This window comes from Stegastes partitus, unplaced genomic scaffold (assembly GCF_000690725.1).
Source record: "Stegastes partitus isolate 25-593 unplaced genomic scaffold, Stegastes_partitus-1.0.2 Scaffold20, whole genome shotgun sequence".
Lineage (NCBI taxonomy): Eukaryota > Metazoa > Chordata > Actinopteri > Pomacentridae > Stegastes > Stegastes partitus.
The window spans coordinates 349,604-370,462 of record NW_007577751.1 but is presented as its reverse complement, the minus strand read 5'-3'; the positions used below and the strand labels follow the sequence as shown (position 1 = coordinate 370,462).

Below are 20,859 nucleotides of genomic sequence, written 5' to 3'. Positions count from 1 at the left end.
CCACATCAGGACAAATGCATCTTTAGATTGCCTGAATGAATCAAAGACGTTTTATTTCCACTCAGCCATTTATCTCGAGAAGATTTCACCCAGTTAGTGCGTCTGTGTCTAAACACCAATAAACAACCTTTATTATGGCCAAACTAATAATGCAAGCTCATTTCAGTAACTTCTCCAGCTTAGCCCAGTCACAAAACAAATATATAGCAGTGAGACGTTCATTTTTCACTTCAAAAAGACAAAAGAAGACATGTGAATGTAATAAGGAAGCCTCTGTGATAAGGCAATAAATCCTCTCACATCCTTCACTGTTCTCATGCAGAGGTTTGGCAGAAACACTGCAGCTCTGAGAGCAGAAGGGTCCACGGCAGCAGCTGGCTGAGTAGGTGGTTACTGCGAAGGTGTATGAAGGAGGGCGGTGGGCTTCGTGTCTGTTTGATTCGAGATGTTGTCATGGGCACGAGCAGAATGGGCTGGAATCGATGCTTTGAGGTGGAGTACCACGACTAAACAGCTGAGTGGGCCGCACTGGCAGGACGAGTATTGACAAAGACCAACCAGCGTGGGAACAGGCCCAAAGCCTGAAGAACCATAGTCCACTAAGAGAGAGAAGTCTGGAGGAGCAGAGGTATGCACCGGTCCATACTACACAGAAAGGCAATTCTTTTTACTCCCATCGTTACCCTTTCAAAGTAAACTCCTGAGATCTGTCAGAGGAATGAATCCAAGAAAGTCTAAACAACACTTACTGCTAGACATTCCTTCAGTGTCACAGGAAAAAAATCAAATAAAACCAGAAGGAATATGAGCAGAAATTACAGAGAGACACCCTGGCAGCAATCAAAAGCACTGGGAAAGAAGCGCACTGTCTTTCTCCGTCGTTACGTTTGGCCTGAAAAGGCAACTAAAAGTGGATACCAATTCAAATGTGCCTTAATTTTTCATTATCATGCATGCTTGCACACACATATGCAGTCCGCTCACATAAACTGGTTACTTGCAGACATGATTGGAAATACCGACTGTGCAGTAAGACTGAAATAGAAAGTGTTGCCTTGATGAACAGTGGGCAGAATCATTTCAGACAGTCACAACAGACAATCAATACTATTATTGTGATTAATGGTAACATAATCGTATTCAGTCTTGAGATTATTATTGCTCTTTCTCATCATGTTTGACCTGTTCCTACCACTCCAATCCTGGATTTCTTCTCCTGCTCATTCTTTTCTCTCCTATTGTCTGCACTCCTCCCACTTTGACCCCATTTTCTTTTCTCTCAACCTGTTCATCATTTTTTTTTGCCTTCCCCTCCCCTGTTTAAATCCAATACATCCTTCAAAAGAGAATCCTTTTTTCAGGGAAATATCCGAGGCAGCGATGAGCCAGCTGCCTCTCCTCTCTCTTTCCATCATTGCCTCCGCTGTAACACCACGGGGATGTTTCATACAGATCCAGCCAGAAACAAAGTCCCCAAATAGGCTCTCCACAGAGGGCAGTGAGTGTGCATCTGGAGGAAACTCAGCTCAATCAACTACCAGATAATCTATCCCCTATATCCTTCTATCCACATCTGCACCTGCGTATTGATTCATAACAGTCCATTTCCTTCACTCCATCTCAATTTCCCTTTTCAAACTGAGTAGCTGTCTGCTACTCACAGTTACACAAAAGGGACAATTTCTTAAGTAAATTGGTATGTGGCCAATCTGTCGTCAAACACATCGGGGTCAGCGTTTCCACTACAAGCACACTGCTTTCATAAGCACTTGTTGTGTGATAGCAGCTCACTCCAGCCCTGCTGCCTCCTGCTGTTTGTCTCACGCAGGGGGCACAAATGCTCCTTATCAGGGAGCTGGTAGCAGAGCTCAGTGCAGCAAAGCAATGAGAATGTTAATGGATCACACGAGGGAAATAGGAAATATTTACCACAACAACTGCATCCCCGTGCCTGAGTCAATTACTTATTAGAGCCCCTTTTCAGCAAATTAATGACAGTCTCACGGGTCCCCAGAGTGTGTCCTTCAAAATTTCAGCTCAAAATACTGCAAAGATGGCTCATTTCACCATGACTGCATATCTCCTGGATTTAGCCCTGGTCTAAATGGGCTGCTTCAGTGTGTGCAGCTTAAATGGCAGCGGAGTTGGTGCCATCTATGCCTCTTTCAGGAAGGAGACTCTCTCTGTGTCTGTAATTGACAGCATGGAACAAATCAGCACAACAGCTGACACAGACATGAATGAGTGTGTGAGACCAGGATTTTGTATCACCCCCAACATTCTCTGTGAGCAGTCGATTTACATGAAAATGTCACTGAATTCGCAGCACAGCTGTTGTTTTAATTTAGCTCATGTGTTTGTCAGACAACACCGCGGTTATAAAATGCCAAGCAGGCGACGAGATGACGACTGCTTAGCATGTAGTCTTAATGAGCTGCGTTTTATTCACTATTTCATATTTGTTCCATTGTCTGACAACAGATACAGAAGATATGTAAATGAGAACAGATTTACTGGGAATTTGGCTGCATTAAAATGCCAGCTAAATGATAACACAATAACCCATACAGAATCATTGTTTATTGGATGTGAATCATTCTTAAATGTCCATCATCTCCTTACGATTTCCACAGGACTTTGACTTGTAAACATACCATCAAAGCTAAAGGTAATATTAGTAATGAGCTAACACTAAGGATTTTGCTATTTTTGTGGTGACATTGCCATCAATATTATAACAAATCCACTATATCTTCAGTTTCTCAGATGCTGGGAGTGCATTAAGACTATCGTGCTCTTGCAGCCAGCAGCAGAACATCCAGTGCACTTTGGTGAGTTATTTTAGAGTTAGCAGAAGCAGCTTTAGAAAGAAAGCACACCTGGTGGACTGAGAGGCAGCTGCTCGTTCTCAACAGCTCACCTGGGAGAAGCAGGCAGTGAGGAGGAGGGATATACAAAGTATATGCTTTACAGCTACGGTTAGTCATGGTCGGTTCCTCAGGTGGAATATAGCAATTCAGAAAAAAAAAGAAAAAGATGGATTTTTATCATAGGGGACCTTAAATGTTCTCATAGCCAAGTTTAACAGTAGCTGAACTTCTATCTTAGCTTCATAAACAGTGCAGATGATTATCATTGGTTTTTTTAAAAATTTTATTTCTAAATGATTTCTTTAAAACAAAATCCTCAACTGACAAAAAAAGTTTTGCAAGCCGTTTTGAAAATGTATACATCTTGACTGCCTGTACCTCTGTCTTACTTTCTTCTTTCTGTAGCAGACACATTTTCTAAACCATCAACAACCCAAGAACACTGCGTTTCCTTCCAATTGCAGTGATCAGTGTGCCTGCGCTACGAGAAAAAGAACTATTAGGTATACAGTAACGCACATTTACAGTTAAAATCAGCGTAAACAAAAAGGGCATTGACCAGCGAAAAGGGGCGAAAAACAAAAATGATGACACTCATTCACGTAGTGCAGCAGCAGAGGTTATCGTTCCGCATAATATACGAGCTGCCAGGCTCTGCTCTCTGTTATGTGGGTGCACTATTTAGAAGCTGACCTCATCTTATCTCAGAAGGGATAAACAGCTGCAGGGATGGCTCGCTGTTGGAGGGAGACCAATTAGGAGTCAAGCTGAGGAAAGGAGGCTGGAAAGTCTCTGAGGATGTGTGTGTGTGTGTGTGTACGTATGTGTGTGTGTGTGCTTCCCAAAGCTACACTGTCCATTTCCACCTGGAGACACGGCTGCTGCTGCTGCTGACATCGCAGCACGACCACTCAGAAAGTAGAAAGAGCGAGTCTTGGTGAATCAGCACACACACTCATCTCCACTGCCTTTAAAGATGCCTGCCAAGTCATGGTGCCTGCCAGTTAGAGGTATGGCTCGTATGAAGATGCTATCTTTGTTGCTGGCAAGTTCATTACCGCAATGCGGCTCCATGGATAACATTAGCAAGGTAGAATGAAGACGGATGCCAGTGTTGCTAAACATCTGGGGGAGAGCTCTGCCATTTGCTGAAGGTTCCAAGACTATAAAAATGATTGAGAAATCACTGAAGAGCGATACTGGCCAAACCTCCACTCGTCCTCTTCCATCATCCCTTTCGTTCCTCTTCACTGGGACGACCTGGACTGCAGGTGAAGGGGAAGTGAGATGAAACACAGCATGAGGAAGAAGTGTAAACTTCCACTGAAATGCAGTGCTGCTTAGGATGAGCAGCAGAGGAAGAAGGATGCTCCAGGAAGAGAAGGGTGGGGATGAAAAAGAGTGGAAGAGGCATTCACAGCAACTGCTGCCGTCTGCAGGCTTTAGCAGGCCCATCCGCTCTTGCTGTTGTCCCTTCCCTCTGACGGGTTGGCATGGCAGAGGGCGGGGAAGTGTGACAGGTTGGGGAATGAGCCGGGAGAGCAGCCAGTGAGAGGAGGGGATGAAGGGTGGATGTCACATCAGGTGTACAGCTGCAACACTTAAACACACGCACAGAAAACAGGACGCAGCAGCCCGAGCACAGAACAGAGGGCAGCCAGTAAAGGCTGCATCTGCACACTTGAAACACTGATTGTCTTTGATTTATAGAAGAAGAGGATTCTAGAATATTTTTCAACCCAACTTCTATTTCTTTTTTCTTTTTTTTTCCTGTGTGTACTCAAATTGTAAAGAGAAGAGACGAAGTTGTCTAGCTGCAGTGTAATTTTGAGCTTCTTTACAAGGTAAATTCAGAGACAAACCTGGGCTTCACAGTAGACACAGATATGACAAAAGCAGTGACTGGAACAGAAGTTATATTTACCATGGGGAGAAGGAGCCACTGAGCCAGAGACATGCTGACAGCTCCTCTCAGCTGGTTTAGAGCAGCTTTAGTCATAGAAGCCCTGACTGCACCGTGGGGGGAACCACATTAACACAAACTGTGCGCTTACTGCTCTGCTGTAGTGCTGATAGCAAGCGCGTGAAGTGTTAACCTCGATGCAACACCAACTCTCAGGCAAAAAGAAAAGAAACTCAGATTGCCTGTTTTGCAGAGGAAAAAGTAAATTACCATATGATGTTAAGGTTGCTGAAGAAATCCACTCCTGTGGTGTAATGCAAAATTGTTTGGAGATGTGTTTTTCCTCATTCTTTTGGATAACGCAAGACGTCCAGCGCTGCAGCAGTGGATTCTGAAGGCAGGACAATGCTCGGCCTCAAAGGGGATTCTGCTGAGGCTCAACACCGAGGCAGCGGGTACTAAACTGATAAAAACCTTAATCAACAAAGCAGCAACATGAACGCAAGTAGGGCTAAGTTGATCAATTGATTTGGCTTTACGTTTGTCATTTACAGCCTCTCAAATGTCGGAATGGTTCTTTTCTTTGTCATACTCTCCAAAATTCGTCCCATGTAATATAATGTGATATTTATGATGTGGTTTATTGTTGTTGTTTATTTGTTTTTTTATGTCTTTATATTACATACTCCATGAGCTTTTGAATTGCCCCTAGGGGATAAATAAAGTTATTTGAATTTGAATTTGAATACATGATGGTAAACTGAATATCTCTGGACGAGTGGTTGACTGAAATGGGTTTTTAGTGGTCGATGCCAATATTAAGTGTTTATTCAAAGGCAATCGATGGATTTGTTGGGCTTCTCTCTACGTTAGAACACTGTAAGGTCTTTACTTTACTATGTGAAATGCACTGAGATTACTTGTGTTGAGAATTAGTAGTATATAAATAAAATTTAATTGAATCAATGGCTGATACGTAATGCTGATATCATGCCGTCCTGGTTGTTTTGCATCTCGTAAAATACAACAATTTAATAATTAGAACAAATGAGACATAAAATGGTTTAATTTTAAACTCTGCAATGTCTCTGCTGGAGTAGATCTTCAGTCTGCCTGCAGAGCATTCAATTTAATTCGAAAACAATCCAAAATAAATATCTCGGGTAATTTAGGCATTCAACTTTATCAAAAAGTTAAAAAAAAATAAACTGATGAATAAATAAAAAATAAAGATTTTGAGCAGGATTTAGCAGCAGAAAGCAGCCTCTCTGTCGACTGGCCTCACAAACGTGTTGACCTCTGATGTTGTGGTAAACATGTTGTATCGCTTCCTTTCTTCCTTTCTTATCTTAAAACGGGATTTAATCACATCGATCGCTCGCTGTTTTGGACCCGAACAAAACTAGACATTTCAAAACATCACATTGGGCTGCGGGAATTTATCACAAGCACAAAACAATTACATGATTCACTAAGAAGATAACAGGGAGATTATTCAACAATAATAAAAAAAAATAGTCGCTAGCTGCAGCCCATAAACGGAAGACATGTTTAATGAAAGTACAGGGAGGCGACTCTCCTCAGCTGCCCAGTGCCAGCCGCATGTGCAAGCCACACGTATTCTCTGGTGGTTGTCAAAAGGCATCAAGAAGGCAATTAACACTTCATCTCACTATCCAAGCTCGGGGAAGCATTGAACATCACAGACTGTTGATGTATGACAGTGTAAGAAGATCCAAGGAGGGGTGGAGGGTCCTTTCAGTCAGTCTCTGCCGAAGAGAGCCGAACAGGTGGAATAAAAACCCACTGCAATTATCTCCCACTCAATTATTCAGGCTTATTGTTGCAGGATTCCTTATGGCACATTTTGTCTTCAGGATCCTTTTGTGGTCTTTTTAGTAGAAAAAAAAAAAGACTGCAAACTTGGATAACACAATTGGTTCTCAAAGAGCAACAAAAAACTGTAAATTCCTCACAATTCAGCATGCATACCGGAATCAAAGATCTGAGTGAGATGCTTCAAGTATTTTTAGTCAGGCAACTTATTTTTGTCACTCCTCATTAGATATTAAGTGTGACTGTAAGAAATTACACATTTTTTTCTGTTTGTTTCTCACTAGATCCTGTAGGTATGGCTACCAAGTAACGTGTTCTTGACATACACTTGAAATACTCTGTAGCTTGGAGACTGTGGGGGATTCCCAAGACTCTTATCTAAACCTCTTGAATAAAAAGTAAACATTACTCAAATTAATTAAAAAACAAGACATACCACCTCGCCTCTGTTTCCTTTAGGCAACACCAAAGTATAACAGGATCATCACTGCCTCACTTTGATGTTATTAGTCAGTGTTTCCTGTCCACACAAATAAAACTATCACAACATTTCAGCGAGGTGCAGTCACAATGGCACAATAGCGCATATTTTTGAGCACCAAGATGCATTTATAAACCAAAGTTACCATTAGAATTTTTGATGCACTCGTTTGCTTACTAAGCACATATTTTCCCTTCTAAAACTTTTCAGAAAACTTTGACCTTTCATAAGGGCTGTGTCTGTTGAGATCCTGCCGTCAGAAATGCTGTATCTCTGGAGTAGCTCTGTAAAATGTGAACCCTGGTCATCTCAGTATATTATTATCATTATTTATCGTTTAGACTTTCTGAAAAGGAGAAAGCTTTTTCCATTCTTGGCCTGATTTGTAAATCAAGGGCGCTCCAGGACCTGGGAGCTAAATGGTCCATCCATTAAGCTCCATGAGGCAAAAACAAGCAGATCCAAGTCTGTTTACAACATTAATCAATGAGCTGCCCACTCACAAGTGTCTACGCTGCAATAGCTACCTGCGAGCACTACGCCTCTACTCTCAATCGTCCCCTCAAGGTTAATGCCTATTGCCTTGCTCCCAGGATGGAAGCTGCATGCTGAGTGTATCGGCTGGTCTGGAGCCAGAGGATCGCTCGAGACAAACTTCTGTTTTCCATCCTGGCTGCGCAGGAAAACGTCAAAAAGTCTCAGCTGTGATTGATGCTGAAGCTGCAGGTGTATTCGTCATGGCAGGTACGTAAATTCAGACAGATTCAGAAGGCTGAGTCAGAATCACTGGACAAGTATGGGTTCACGTTAAAGGAATATGACTCAGTTTCTCTTTGTCCTCAAGCATTTAAACAAGGGCAACAAATCAGAGAAAGGGAGATGCGTGCTTAATTGCAATGCAGAGCTATATGTGTAAAAGAGCGTGTTTAATTGTGCAGATTCCAGCGATATGAATAAATATAGCTACTGACAATGAAAAAAGGGTTATATTGACATTTTATATACATGAGTGAGGCGGATGATCAGATAGCGGTGTTGCTGCAGTAAAATAATAACAAGAGGCCGTGAAAGTTTTTAGAAATTTGCAAGATTAACGTAGATGATAAGATGGAAAGTGGAAAAAACAATGTTGGTGATGCAAGAAGGATAAGAAAGAAGACAAAAGTGAGAATCACAGTGAGACAGAGAGTATGTAGTGTGAAATATCAGAGATGATGGAAAATGGTAAAATACAGTGATAAGGTATAATCATCTGCACGGAGAAGATAAGGTAAAGACACACTAGGCAGCATCGAAAGGGAAGAAAACTTCCAACAGAGTCACACTGATGTAATCTAAATGATTCCCTTTCAGACTGATGCAACCTTTTTTTGCTGTGTAGTGCAAACACAAGGAACACAAGCAACAAAGTGCTGGGATGAGTCTACAAAACTTTTTCTTTTTTTTTTGTAAACAAACACGCAAACAGAATTAACCCCAAACTCCACAATTCAGTCCGAGCATCTATCCTCTCTCTGAACTTTAGCAATCACACGAGAATACAAGTTTACAAGCGGGGCAGTCAGAAAACATACGATCCAGCCATCAGCCACCTCATCCGGGCACGGCGCGGCCATCAATGATGGATGATGCATGAATTAACCATGAGAGAGGGGACAGAGATCTAAACACACAGTGAGTTCCCAAGGGTAACGGAGGAACCGATGGTAAGCAGCCTGGAGACGCCCAAGTGTAGCTTGGGCACCACTTAGCATACAACATTACGCAATGCCAGGTCAAGAGGAAATTTCAGAAAGCTTGCAATAGTGACAGTGTTGAGGAACTGACATAACACACTTCTAGAAAATCTCGAATGTACATACACATGCAAACACTAGATTGAATTTCACAGAAAGTAATAATCCCAAACAAAGTGCATTTAAAAGCTTAAGATTAGCAACTGAAGTTGTTTGCTTTATTTGTTGGAAACATTTAGTCCCGTGTCGTGAACAAAACACAGTTCAGTGCCTTTTTTTCAACTTGTGGCAATAATTTCAACTACGTCTCTTAACAGTAATCATCAGGTAGACTTACTGTATAGCAAAATGACACATCTCCTTATAAAAAAAATAAAAAACACCATTAAAACATAAATACATGACTGTCAAGTTGTCAAACCGTGCCGCCAAGCTGCTGCAGCGTCCTGGGGATTTAAGTATATGGGCCTAATTGATTCAATTAGACTTGGACTCACCTCGACACCGCCAGCAGACCGACACCGTCTAAGCTGGCAAGGCAACCATTAACAAATCCCTTCTAAGTGTCTGCAATGAGCCAGGCTCAGCAGTGCCTCGATCAAATCCATCCACACACACCTACTTTCCTTCCCACATGACTGGTGGAGTTTGCCTGTCAGTGTGTTGTGACACATTTAACACAGTGCCAATCATTAGGCATGTCTGTGTGTGTGTGGGCCATACAGAAAGAATTACAAACTAATAGTTAGTAAGTAAAGCCATACAAGAGGCTTTCAGCCAAGCTTATAGGCAGAAGACAACATTAAATGTGTGCACATCAGATTGCATGACAATATGGGTTACTGTGCAGTAAGCAAGCCCAGAGTGGCAGGCCATACTCCTGCATTGATACAAAGAAGATTACAGGCCGAGTTCACACAAAGGGCTGCAGCTTTAATGACCGTTCAAGGCTTATGTTGTAGCCCTGCAGATGTGGGCACCACGAACAGGCATTCTTAAACACAGCATATCGCTGACTTATGCTGTTTGGCAGGTTTGCAGTGCAGCAAGTGGAAAATTGTGTGTCTCCACAAGAATGCATGTTGAGGAATGCTGAAAGACAACTCAGGTATGCTTAAGCCAGCTGACAACACAATATTGACCTGCAGATCTGCTTCCAATAATAAACCACACACACAAACACACACACACACACACACCAGCAACATTGCAGGCAAAGAGGCGCTCAGCTGTGCAGCTCTGCCTTCAGGTATCTCTTATTTATTCATAGTGCACGTCACACCTGTCCTCAGCTTCTAGATCTGAGAGTTATTCTGCTGTCACATTTTAAAAACATTTCACACACGTGTCAGCTGTGTGTGTGTGTATGTGTGTGTGTGTGGGGTAGGAGGTGGGCGCACACACCTGGTTTAACAGTCTTCAGGCGGATAGGCTCCCGAAAGTGGCGGATGACAGCCAGTGTGTCACGGTTGGTGAGTCCGCTCACCGGAGTGCCGTTCACCTCCAGCAGCACGTCCCCGCTGCCGGGAAACCTGCCGGTGTGACAAACCATCGCTTCCGAAACTATGTGCCCAAGGTAGGGGAACTCTCCCAGCTCCGCGCCGCCTCGCACCTCCACCACAGTGACCAACTCCCCGGAGCCACCCCACGACACGGTGCACTCCTGCACTTTGGTGGACCAGTGCTTCTTCTTTTTCAACGTCTTGGACATGGTTGGCAGCTGCTGAAAAAAAAAAAAAAACCTAGACGGAAGTCCAAGAACGATTGTCCTTCAAAGCAACAACCGTTTTCAGATCCTAAGGCGCAATGACGCACGGAGAAATCATGGCAGATTAGACAACTTGAGGCTGCTGTCTCGTGTTGTATTCCATTCCAGGGGGAAACAAGTCTTTTTTCTTGCTCTTCTTCAGCTCAAACTCCCTCTGTGGAGGATCAATCCTTCCATTGAATCACTCGAGCATCACCTGTCCGCGGCTGGAACGTGAGACCAGCTGCGTCAGTGTCGCATTGAAGCGGAAAAGTGCTGCTTATGATGCTGGGGCGTCTCGATCCCACACCCCACTTCACAGCAACGTGTACTTCACACACACAGCAGCAGCTTTCCCTTCACTGTAAACCCCGATGCTAGCCACAGATCCCGAGAGTCCCGCAGTTCGTGCGCACCAAGATCCCGTCAGTTCCAAGAGTAAACCGGGCTGTATTCCACTTTGGACTTGAGAAAACGCCAGTAAACTCGATAACACAACGAGAAAAAGAGTTTAGAAAAATACTAAAAAACTTCAAAAACTAGTTTCCCAAAGGTTAACCAGCTGCAGAGAGGAGCTCCTCTCCCTGACAGCTCTTCATCCAAACCTACTGGAGAGACAAGTTTACCCTCGAGCACCTGTCCTCCTCGCCTGCCCTCCTCCTCCTCCGCGGTGACATCAGCAAGGCAGTCCTTGGAAACGGAAAAACATACCTGGTCCTCCTCTGAACCGGCCGCTTATCTGATCCACGCAAAACACCCAAACTCTGCTTCGTGTTCGTCGTTGCGCGCCTTGCGCTCTCCCCTGCGTTCCCACGGCCACTGTGGATTTTTATATACTGAAAACTACGCAGCAGCGTGCAACAGACGTGATCCGATTAGGCTTCGCTCCATAACTTTTTTTTTCCCCCATCTTTTTCCGTGTTGCTTTCCTGACGGCAGGAGGTTCTGTCCAATCGGAACTTAGGGGGGCGGGGCCAAACCGCAAATATCGAGCCAATGATGAATGGCGTGAGGCGGGTGTTGTACGAGTGGGAAGCGTTGGATTTTGTTTCCATGGTGTGTTAGCAAGGCGGAGCTCCCGCAGTGGGACGCATATTTTCACGTGGGAATCGCTTATTGTAAGTTCCAGATAAGTTGACGTGCGCTGCGTGGCCTGCTGCTGGAGCCGGTTTCAATGTGTCACAGAGAGATACAGCCTCCAAGTGGTTGCTGAAGAGTTATGATGGAGTTTTAGATGTATGAAATGCATCTGGAGACCTGGAGGTGGAGAGGTTGCTTGTTGGGTGATGGTTGGTTGATTTGGTAATCCTTTGCGCAATTCTGCCCTCTTGTGGTCGGAACAGTCAGAGGCTGGCACCATATTCCAAACACCCACCACCATCTCCACTAAAACCACTGCACAACAATTCATTTTAGTTTAGGATCTGTCTCCACTCTCACACAGAAACATCAGAAACAGCATCTGTACTTCCACACACATTCTTGTTTTAATGATGTTTACTCATTTGAACACATTTTTTACATTCTGTGTTTTGCTTCTTTTCCTAAGAGAAGGTTTGCTTTTCTATCTGGTCAGCCACAAACACATTTCTCAACACGACACACAGAAAATAAAGAGATTTTACGTGTGCATATTAATCACAGTTTAGTCACTTATAGTAACTGTTGTGGCAGCAGTAGGTGTGAGCATGACTCATGTTAATGTTATCACTTCTGCTGCTTTTGTTAATAATTAACAGTCAGTCAACTTTCCAGCTCATCTCATCGGTCAGCGCCCTCGCAGGCAGACAGACGGCCCATTTTGTGAAAACTGCTGATAACAAGCGTGTCATTGTGATTTTTCAGCGTCTGTCTGTTGTTAATTTTTATTTTATGGCTGTAAATCTGTATTCACTCCCACATTAGTGCCTCTGGTGTCAGGTAGGAAATGTTTACAGTGATTTGTAACAATTTGGCTTTATGCCATGTTTGTTTCTTTCAGTGTGAAGTTACTTCATAGTTACTTTTATTCTATGCAGGGATGAACTTCTCTGGTGGCTATTTTTACATTTTTTCTGTTGTTATGGTCTGCAATTTCTCCTGTATGTGAGAAATGCCAGCTGTTCCTCATGGATGTGGACGCAAAGTGCAGCAACAATACCTCTCCCTCTGTGTGCTGTAAGTTTTAAATATGACACTTCTTGAAAAACTGGAAGTTGCGCTCCTTTGCTCTGTATACATGACACCTGTTGTGATCTTTTTATGTCAGTAGACAACAGAAGTGATTTCACTTCTGTGCAATGTCACCTTAATGTCAAAGAAGAAACTCAATACAACAAAAGTAAGCACACCTTTCATTACTGAGACTGAAATTGGCCTTTTTTTTTTCTTTTTCTTTTTTTTTAGTATTTCCTGTGTCCACTTTCATTTTTGATGACAGACTCAGTTCTCCTTGTCATGGGGGAAACCACAATATTGGAGAGATTTTGTGGCATTTTTCTGATATTTTTCTCCACTTCTCTTTGTTGGAGGGTTTGTGTTGCTCTATTGCGCTCTTTAAAAATACCACAAAGGTATTCTTTTAAATTAAAGTCGGGCAGCATACTTGATCAGGTCATGGCGGTCACCTTTTCCTTCTTTAGAAACTCTTGTGTGACTTTTACAGTTTACTTTAGATCATTATCGGGCTGGAATATTTCTTTTCTGCCAAGCTTCTGCAGACTGAAAGTCATCTTGTTCGCCAATGTTTTTGGTATATCCACAGACATAAATGGTCCTGTCTAAAAGTGCCATCTCCCCAGAACATTTTGCACTCCTGCAGCCCTGTATATCACACTTCACATCTATGCTTTTCTGTCAGGACTGTGCATTCACTGTGGTAGTCCTGACAACGCTCACACCAAACATGCTAGATCTTATCTGAGCTGACCAAATTCACTTTGGTCTCATCTGGCCAAAGAATGTGTTCCCAATATTCATTTCGCTTCTTTTCATAGCCCTTAGTAAAGTTTAATATCGCAGTCATTTTTCCTTGGACACCGTCCATAGAGGTTGGCATTATGCACTGTCCTTCACAATAACTGAGCTGTCACAGAAACTCTGATTTCAATTCATTCTAATAAGCCTCTGTGCCAAGTCTGAAGCAACTGGCCATCTGTTTTTTAACGAGACTATGCAAGTATCTTCATGTTCATGGCACCTTTTTGGGAGGATGATGGCTCTGATGAATGGTACTACGCCTCAGTCTACACTGCAGCAACTGTGTTTTGACTGAGTTTTTGTTAGTCCCCAATCTTTCTGTGTCTTTTTTTTTTTTTTTGTCTTTGTGAAGTCTCACAATCAGATATTTCAGTTCCTTTGGCAATTCAAAATCACCAGTGTATTGAATTTTGTTTTAGTGATCATAGGGTTTAAACTAGTGATGCATGATATTAAAAGTCCTGGCCGATACCGATATCCGATATTAAGATTTCTAATATCACCAATAACCGATATTACCAATGTCGATATTCAATTTTTGTTCACACCAAAAATGAGTATAAGTAAACACTGTGAGAATGTGAAAAATACTGAAAAGAAGCCCATACCAAATTAGACCACATAGTCTTCTTTATTACATAACAAAAGTAAAACATATTTAAACATATTCAACATTCAAGTCCAGCACCATTTAAGTAAAAAACATCAGTGAAATAGCAGCAATATCAAATGTAGAGACAAAGGCGCTAATGTTAGACAATCATCGGTTTTTCACATCGGCTAAATTTGTTCATCAGATCAATACTGAGACATGGGAAAAAACACTAATATCGACCAATACCGATGTGATCGCTGATATATCATTCATTCCTAGTTTAAACTTATATGTTAGTCATCACAAGTGTTTTCACTTTTGTTGCACTGACTTTCTATTTTGAGGGCTGCGCTTTCAATATAGTCTTTCTAAAGCATTTAAATACTCTACTGGTCAAGTTATAAATAATGCAGCTATTGAGACCTGAATCCGTTTGGGATCATTTGACATTTAGTGATTTTGTACTCAAATAACCCTCCTCATCTGCCCTTCGTTTAATACAGATAAAGTGCTTTCAAACGTTCTCAACCTGCTTCTTCTTTCACTTGTTTTGAAGCTGAAGAGTCATCCGGTCCACTTGCTGTCATTATCATCCCCTCTCTGTTGGCTCTGAGCACAGTTTTAGTGGTGGCTCTGATTTTATGCAGCCTCTATAAGAACAAACAAAGAAGACAGAGGACCGCAGCTCATTGTGCAAATGGTATGAACTGCAGTACTTGTATATCCACTTTATAAAACACTGAGAAACACTAAAAATCAAACATTGGTCTACTTCAGTGCCTGAGAGCAATAGCAAGTGCTTATTTAGTTAATAAACCTGCATCAGCTCTTGTTTTTGTTTTGTTTTTTTTGACAGGCCAGCGGAGTGTATCCCTGACTGCAGATTCTGTAAGCGCTCAAAAGGTCCAGGCAGCTTTGTATCCCTGGGAAGTCCCTGAAGAGTGTGTTCTTGAGGGACTACAGTTTTGGCAGACAGGTCGCTATGGCCCTATTTGTAAAGGTTTGCTGAAGAAGAGAGATGGTGCCTCCTCTGCTGTGGTGGTCAAGACCCTCCGAGGTACACCATGAATCTGTCATAAGGCCGATATCCTACTGAGTAATAAGGTTACTGACGTTGTCTATTTGTTATTCTGATGTAAATCCATACAGATGGCCCCAACCAGCCTGAAGCTAAGGAGTTTGTGCAGTGGGTCCTCTTCCATGCCACAGTGTGTAAACATGAGAATGTGGTGCAGATGTTGTACTGTCAGACCAAGCGTCCACCTATGTACCTGATCTTGGATGGCTACAACCCAGGGAACCTCCTTCACTTCCTCTGGACGCTCAGAAATGTAAGTTCTACACAGTTTTAAACTAAAGTTTCTCTTTAACGACGCGTGCAATCTCAAATTCCTGCATTTATTTTCAACTCCAGACAAATTCAAGCACTGCAGATCCATTACAGAGCTTCTCTGAGAGGTCAGTGTTTCTGGTGGCAAAGCAGGTTGCGGCCGGTCTGGTGAGTCACTTTTTGTCGACCAATTATTTCCAGCAAACAACTACACTAAAATGAGCTTATTTAAGGTGTCAGGCCCTACTGCTGGTGTCATTCTGTACCTCAGCAGGTCATGATACGTTTGCTATTTTCTCCCATTGTTTGTCTTGAATTTTGAAGAACTGTTGTTGCGAAAGATTGATGTGTTTGGCTGTAATTGGCTCCTCCCTCAGGATTACCTGATGTCAGAGCACAGGCTGGTGCATGGCAATGTTGCTGCCAGGAACATCTTAATTGGCCCGGGTCTCTCAGCCCGAGTGTGTGGGCTGGGTGTGGCATTTAGAGGACGCAAAATGGATTCAGCAATTAGGAAGAGAGCAACAGAGGTGCCTCTGAAATGGCAAGCTCCAGAGAGGATTATGATGCAGCTCAGTATCGACAGGAGCGACGTGTAAGGGCAGAGTTATGGCTAAGTAAACAAAACACACAAAAAACTCTGAGATTGTGTTGTTTTTTTTTAAATCATATTTTTCAGTTTTTGCTCTTGAACATTTATTACATCTTACAAAAAAAAAAACATTCTAATATGAGTCAGAACTTCTTCCTCTCCTCAGGTGGTCATTTGGAATCTTACTGTATGAGCTGATTACTCTAGGTAAAATACCATGTCCTATTATCTGTCAACAAAATGATTAAAAACACAACAACAACACTGATTTAGTAGCTGTAGTGTTCCCTTTTAGTTTAACTTGTTTTAAATGGATTAATTTCCACAATCAAACCATCAGCTGAATCATTTTACCATACAAGTCACATTTATCTACTGTAATTCTTTTGGTTTTTATCTCAGGCTCTCCTCCATATCCTGAACTGGAGCCTCCGTCAGTGTTTCAAAAGCTACAGGCATCTTATCGAATGAAGAGACCAAAGAACTGTGGGGGACCTTTGTAAGTATACTCTACTTATAAGCAAAGAAGATGCATGACAGGGACTTATGGGCATATATGTGTAGTGTATATACTGTATGTAGATATGTGTAGTGTAGTAATAGTCAAAAGTCTGTTTAAAATCATGACAGCTCATTTCTGTTTAACCAGTGTTTTGTTGTTTATCTCCCATGTTTAGGAAACAAGAATTTAGATGACATGATTAATACCGCAGTCTTTTTTGGCCATTAGAAATTAAGCTACAGCCAGCAACTGCAAGCGGCTTAGCACAAAGATATAAAAACAGGAAGAAACAGAAAACTGTCTCTATCCAAAGGCAACAAAATGTAACTACCAGCACCTCTGAAGTTCACAATCTAACACATTGTATCATATTTATCTGAACCATACAAAAAGTGAAGTGTAAAAAGTCTTAGAGGCGCTGGTAGTCGGATTTCGTTGCTTTTTTGTGAGCAGGTTAGTTGTTTCCCACTGCCTTCAGTCTTTGTGCTGAGCCTTCTAGCTTCATGCTGTGTCTATACAAAGTATTCCCCTCCCTTGAAAGTTTTTTCCCTTTATTGCTTTTTAGCAATGAGTCATGGTCAATTTCCATCCATTATCTATACACCGCTTAATCCTCACGAGGGTCATGGGGGGCTGGAGTCTATCCCAGCTGACTTAGGGTGAAGGCAGGGGACACCCTGGACAGGTCACCAGTCCATCACAGGGCTACACTTAGAGACAGACAACCAAGCACACTCACATTCACACCTACGGACAATTTATAATCACCAATCAACCTCAAGGAAGCCGCAGAACCTGGAGAGAATCCACGCTGCACAGGGGAGAACATGCAAACTCCACGCAGAAAGATCCCGGGCGTCCTAACTAGGACGCAAATGGGGATCTTCTAGCTGCAAGGCGACGGTGCTAACCACCGAGCCACCTTCCACCATGGTCAGTTTAATTTGGCTTTACTGATAATAATTCACCATAAGAGTCCTTTATGTCAAAAGGAAAACAGATTTCTACAAAGCAGCGTCAACTAATTACAAATATAAAATGTAAAATAAGTGATTGCACAAGTATTAACCCCCTTTAAAGTGACTCACCTAATTCAACATGGGTGCAGCCAACTGGAGAGAGAAGTCACGCAATTAGTGAAATGGAGGTCATCTGAGTGCAGTGAATGTGTCTCAAGTGATTGTAGTATAAAGATGCCTGTATCTGGAAGGTCCAGTCACTGGTGGATCAATACTCCTGGCTATAGCTACACTATGAAGACAAAAGAACACTCTAAGCAACCCTGTGAAGAGGTTGCTGAAAAGCATATGCCTTGGAGTACAATTAAATTTATCATTTACAAATGTACGGAATACAATGTCACAAGCTTCAGCGGCTGAGATGAGAGAGACTGTGTATACCAAAACTGTTGCCTGTTCTTCACCACTCAAACTCTGGGAGTGTGGCAAAGACAAAGACACTGTTGAACAACACTCATCGCAAATCTTGATGAGAGTTCACCAGAAGGCATGTGGGAGATTCTGAAGTCAAGTAAAAGAAGGGCCTTTGGTCTGATGGGACTAAGATTGAGGTTTTTGGCTATCAGACTAGACCCTTTGTTTGGCAAACACTGATCTTCATCACAAACACAAACGTCCACTGTGAAGCATGGTGGTGGCAGCATCATGATGTGGGGATGCTCCTTGGCAGCAGGCCCTGGACGGTTTTTAAAGGTAGAGGGTATAATGGGCATAATTAATGGATTAGTATAGTATAGGGACATCCAGGTGGTGTAGTTGCGAGTCAAAGGTCTTCATCTTCTAAATAATGACTTGAAGAGGGTGAATACTTCTGCAGTCATTTATTTTACATTTTATATTTTGGATTCATTGACATCATTTTTGAAGAAATCTTTTCAGTTCGACAGGAGTCTTGTCTTTGTAATTTTTTTGTCAAAAAAAGACAAATTATATTAAGTATGATTCATAGTTGAAAAGCAATAAAATGGAACATTTTTAAGGGGTGAATACTTTTTATAGGCACAACGCAGTACACAACCATTACAGTAGGATGGATCTGCCCATCAAAAAGAAAGGAAATAAGCAGTAAAGTGTTGAACTATTCCCTTTACATACAGATGAGTTCTAAATTTCTCTGTATGTCTTTAGGTACGACCTGATGAAGTACTGTTGGATGTGGAGTTTCAAAGACCGACCGGCATTTTCAGCTGTCATAAAGCTGTTGGAGTCATCACTTGACCTCGCTGCTACTAAACCTGTTTGTGTTCCAGAGGTCATCGATGTGCTTGAGTATAACAGACAGGCTGGGCTGCTCTCATCGAGTCATGCAATAACCTAATATGTTTGAAACATTCATTAAGTAAACATGAATAAAGTGCAATTGTTTCTTAAATTGCAGTGTAACACCCAGTGTTCTGTCCACCATCCTATAATCATTCATTTACACTTTTATGTGGCGTTTAAGCAAATGAACCCAATGGATGGATTCAGTTGGTACATTGGTAGCCATCCATAATGTCAAAAGTAAGCCATTGTATCCAAGTCACTTTATTATTATGTCTTTATTGTCAAAATGTACAGACTTAAAAGCACAAATCTTACTGTTCATTAAGATTTCTTCCATTTTAGTACAGTTTTTTTTATCTATAATTCTCTTGGCATGCATACATCACTGTGAGTTTACAATTTAAAAAACCAAAACACACACACAGGATATCTGAATTTGCTACTGAATGTACAAGAGTAGATTTGTCTATGCTCTTTACATTGTAGGTTTTCTTCACAGCACTGGTTATCATAAACCATGTCAAGAACCACAGTGAGTTTAAATCACTACGAAATCAGAAAACATGACCTTTTGCATTTTTTTTTCCTCAACAGAGGTGTTGAATTATGAAATTCTGCTGCACCTCATCAGAATATTCTCAAAGCTCTCTATAAGGCAGACTAATGTAAATAACTCATAAATAGCTATGACTATGAGTTATGGCTTTTCAGAAGGTTCAAATCATTGAAATCACTGAACTGAAACTACCTTCATACCCTGTTTTTGACACCTCTGAGTACAAGCTCAAGGATGACGGTTTTTAAAGGGCAATCAGTGCATGAGAATTTTAATATGGGTTGTCAACAGCTTTAAGGGCTGAGAACTGACACATTTACTGCCATTCTGTACTATTATATACTTTAGGCTTCTGAGCAGATCAGTATAAAACTATATAATCTCCCCATTTCTCACTCACAATGCAGAGACACCAATACCCATTGTGAAACACAACAATTGATGTCAAAAATAAGTCCAATGCTATACAGAGCTGCTCTACAAAAAAGCAACATCCCTCAGACATAATACTGGCCAAGTGAAAGGAAACTGACACCCTTATTTGATGCTCCCTTAACCTCTGTATGTATTGTGCTTGCAACTGTAATGCTACTTCATATATCACCTTTTAGGCAGAATGTGTGGCAAGGTGACATTTTTACCCACTAGATGGCAGGAAATGCAGGGTTTGCAACCTCTGCGCCTCTTGAAGGGTAAATTCACACACATCCAGGAGGCAGAAAATTGCTGTTGCAGGGTTATTTTTGGGATACAACTTCTGTTCATGTTGCATTTTTTTTCTTTTTTTTTTTTACTCTTCTTCAGTTGCTGATGTCACTGCAGGTGTTCTGACAAGTGACTGAAAACACCTGCGGTGACATTTGACTGTGGTCTGAGGAGTACTGTGAGACGTGATGTGATCCAGTGTGGATTTACTTACTATGTAAACTGTAATGCCTCTTAAAACAGAGGCAAACACACACAAAGACTCAATAAAACAATACATAGAAGAAATATGGAAATCTAACATGTCATCCTGGACAGACTCACAACTTAATAAAAGTCTCTAAAAACCTAACAAGCAATCCTTAATTTACAAAAGTGAATGTTGTGGTCAATTGATTCCCAAGTAAACCTGTTTTAAACATACTGATGACATAACATTCATGCCAAAAGTTTCCAGTCACTGGATTTAAGAAACAGAAAAAGTATCTTTTGAGGAAATCCTGACCTGAACTTTATGACAGGGAAATATTCCAACACTGATGATAGATCGGATTAATATTGCAGAAGGGATAATAAACTGGAGGCCAACCTGATGAAAATTCAGATTTTAGAACAAGCCCCTACGTTCAGTTTAAGTGCAACAAACACAGAAGACAGCATGAGGGTTAGTCTTCACCGGTGACATTAAAATGTCCTCCTCGTCCCTCATTCTAATTCTCTTCAGTCCAGGTTCTGTCTTAGAGGCGTCACATCAAAATAAAGG

General features: G+C 41.8%; 2 protein-coding genes across 2 annotated transcripts in view; one reads left to right on the top strand and one right to left on the bottom strand.

Annotated features, from left to right (window-relative positions):
• magi3a (membrane associated guanylate kinase, WW and PDZ domain containing 3a) overlaps positions 1-11,287 on the bottom strand; it is a 136,311-nt gene extending 125,024 nt beyond the window's left edge. Inside the window, exon 1 of the mRNA XM_008293288.1 lies at positions 10,231-11,287. Within this exon, the coding sequence (XP_008291510.1) occupies positions 10,231-10,537 (307 nt within the window). The 5' untranslated portion in view covers positions 10,538-11,287. The remainder of the gene's footprint in view (positions 1-10,230) is intronic.
• A 1,394-nt stretch (positions 11,288-12,681) lies between these two features.
• Positions 12,682-18,887, top strand: LOC103366162 (tyrosine-protein kinase STYK1). Its single transcript, XM_008293815.1, has 9 exons — positions 12,682-12,730; positions 14,683-14,826; positions 14,983-15,183; positions 15,276-15,457; positions 15,541-15,624; positions 15,834-16,051; positions 16,215-16,255; positions 16,451-16,547; positions 18,698-18,887. Exons 1-9 carry the CDS (start codon positions 12,682-12,684, stop codon positions 18,885-18,887), a joined length of 1,206 nt encoding a protein of 401 aa, XP_008292037.1.
• The last annotated feature ends 1,972 nt before the right edge of the window (positions 18,888-20,859 follow it).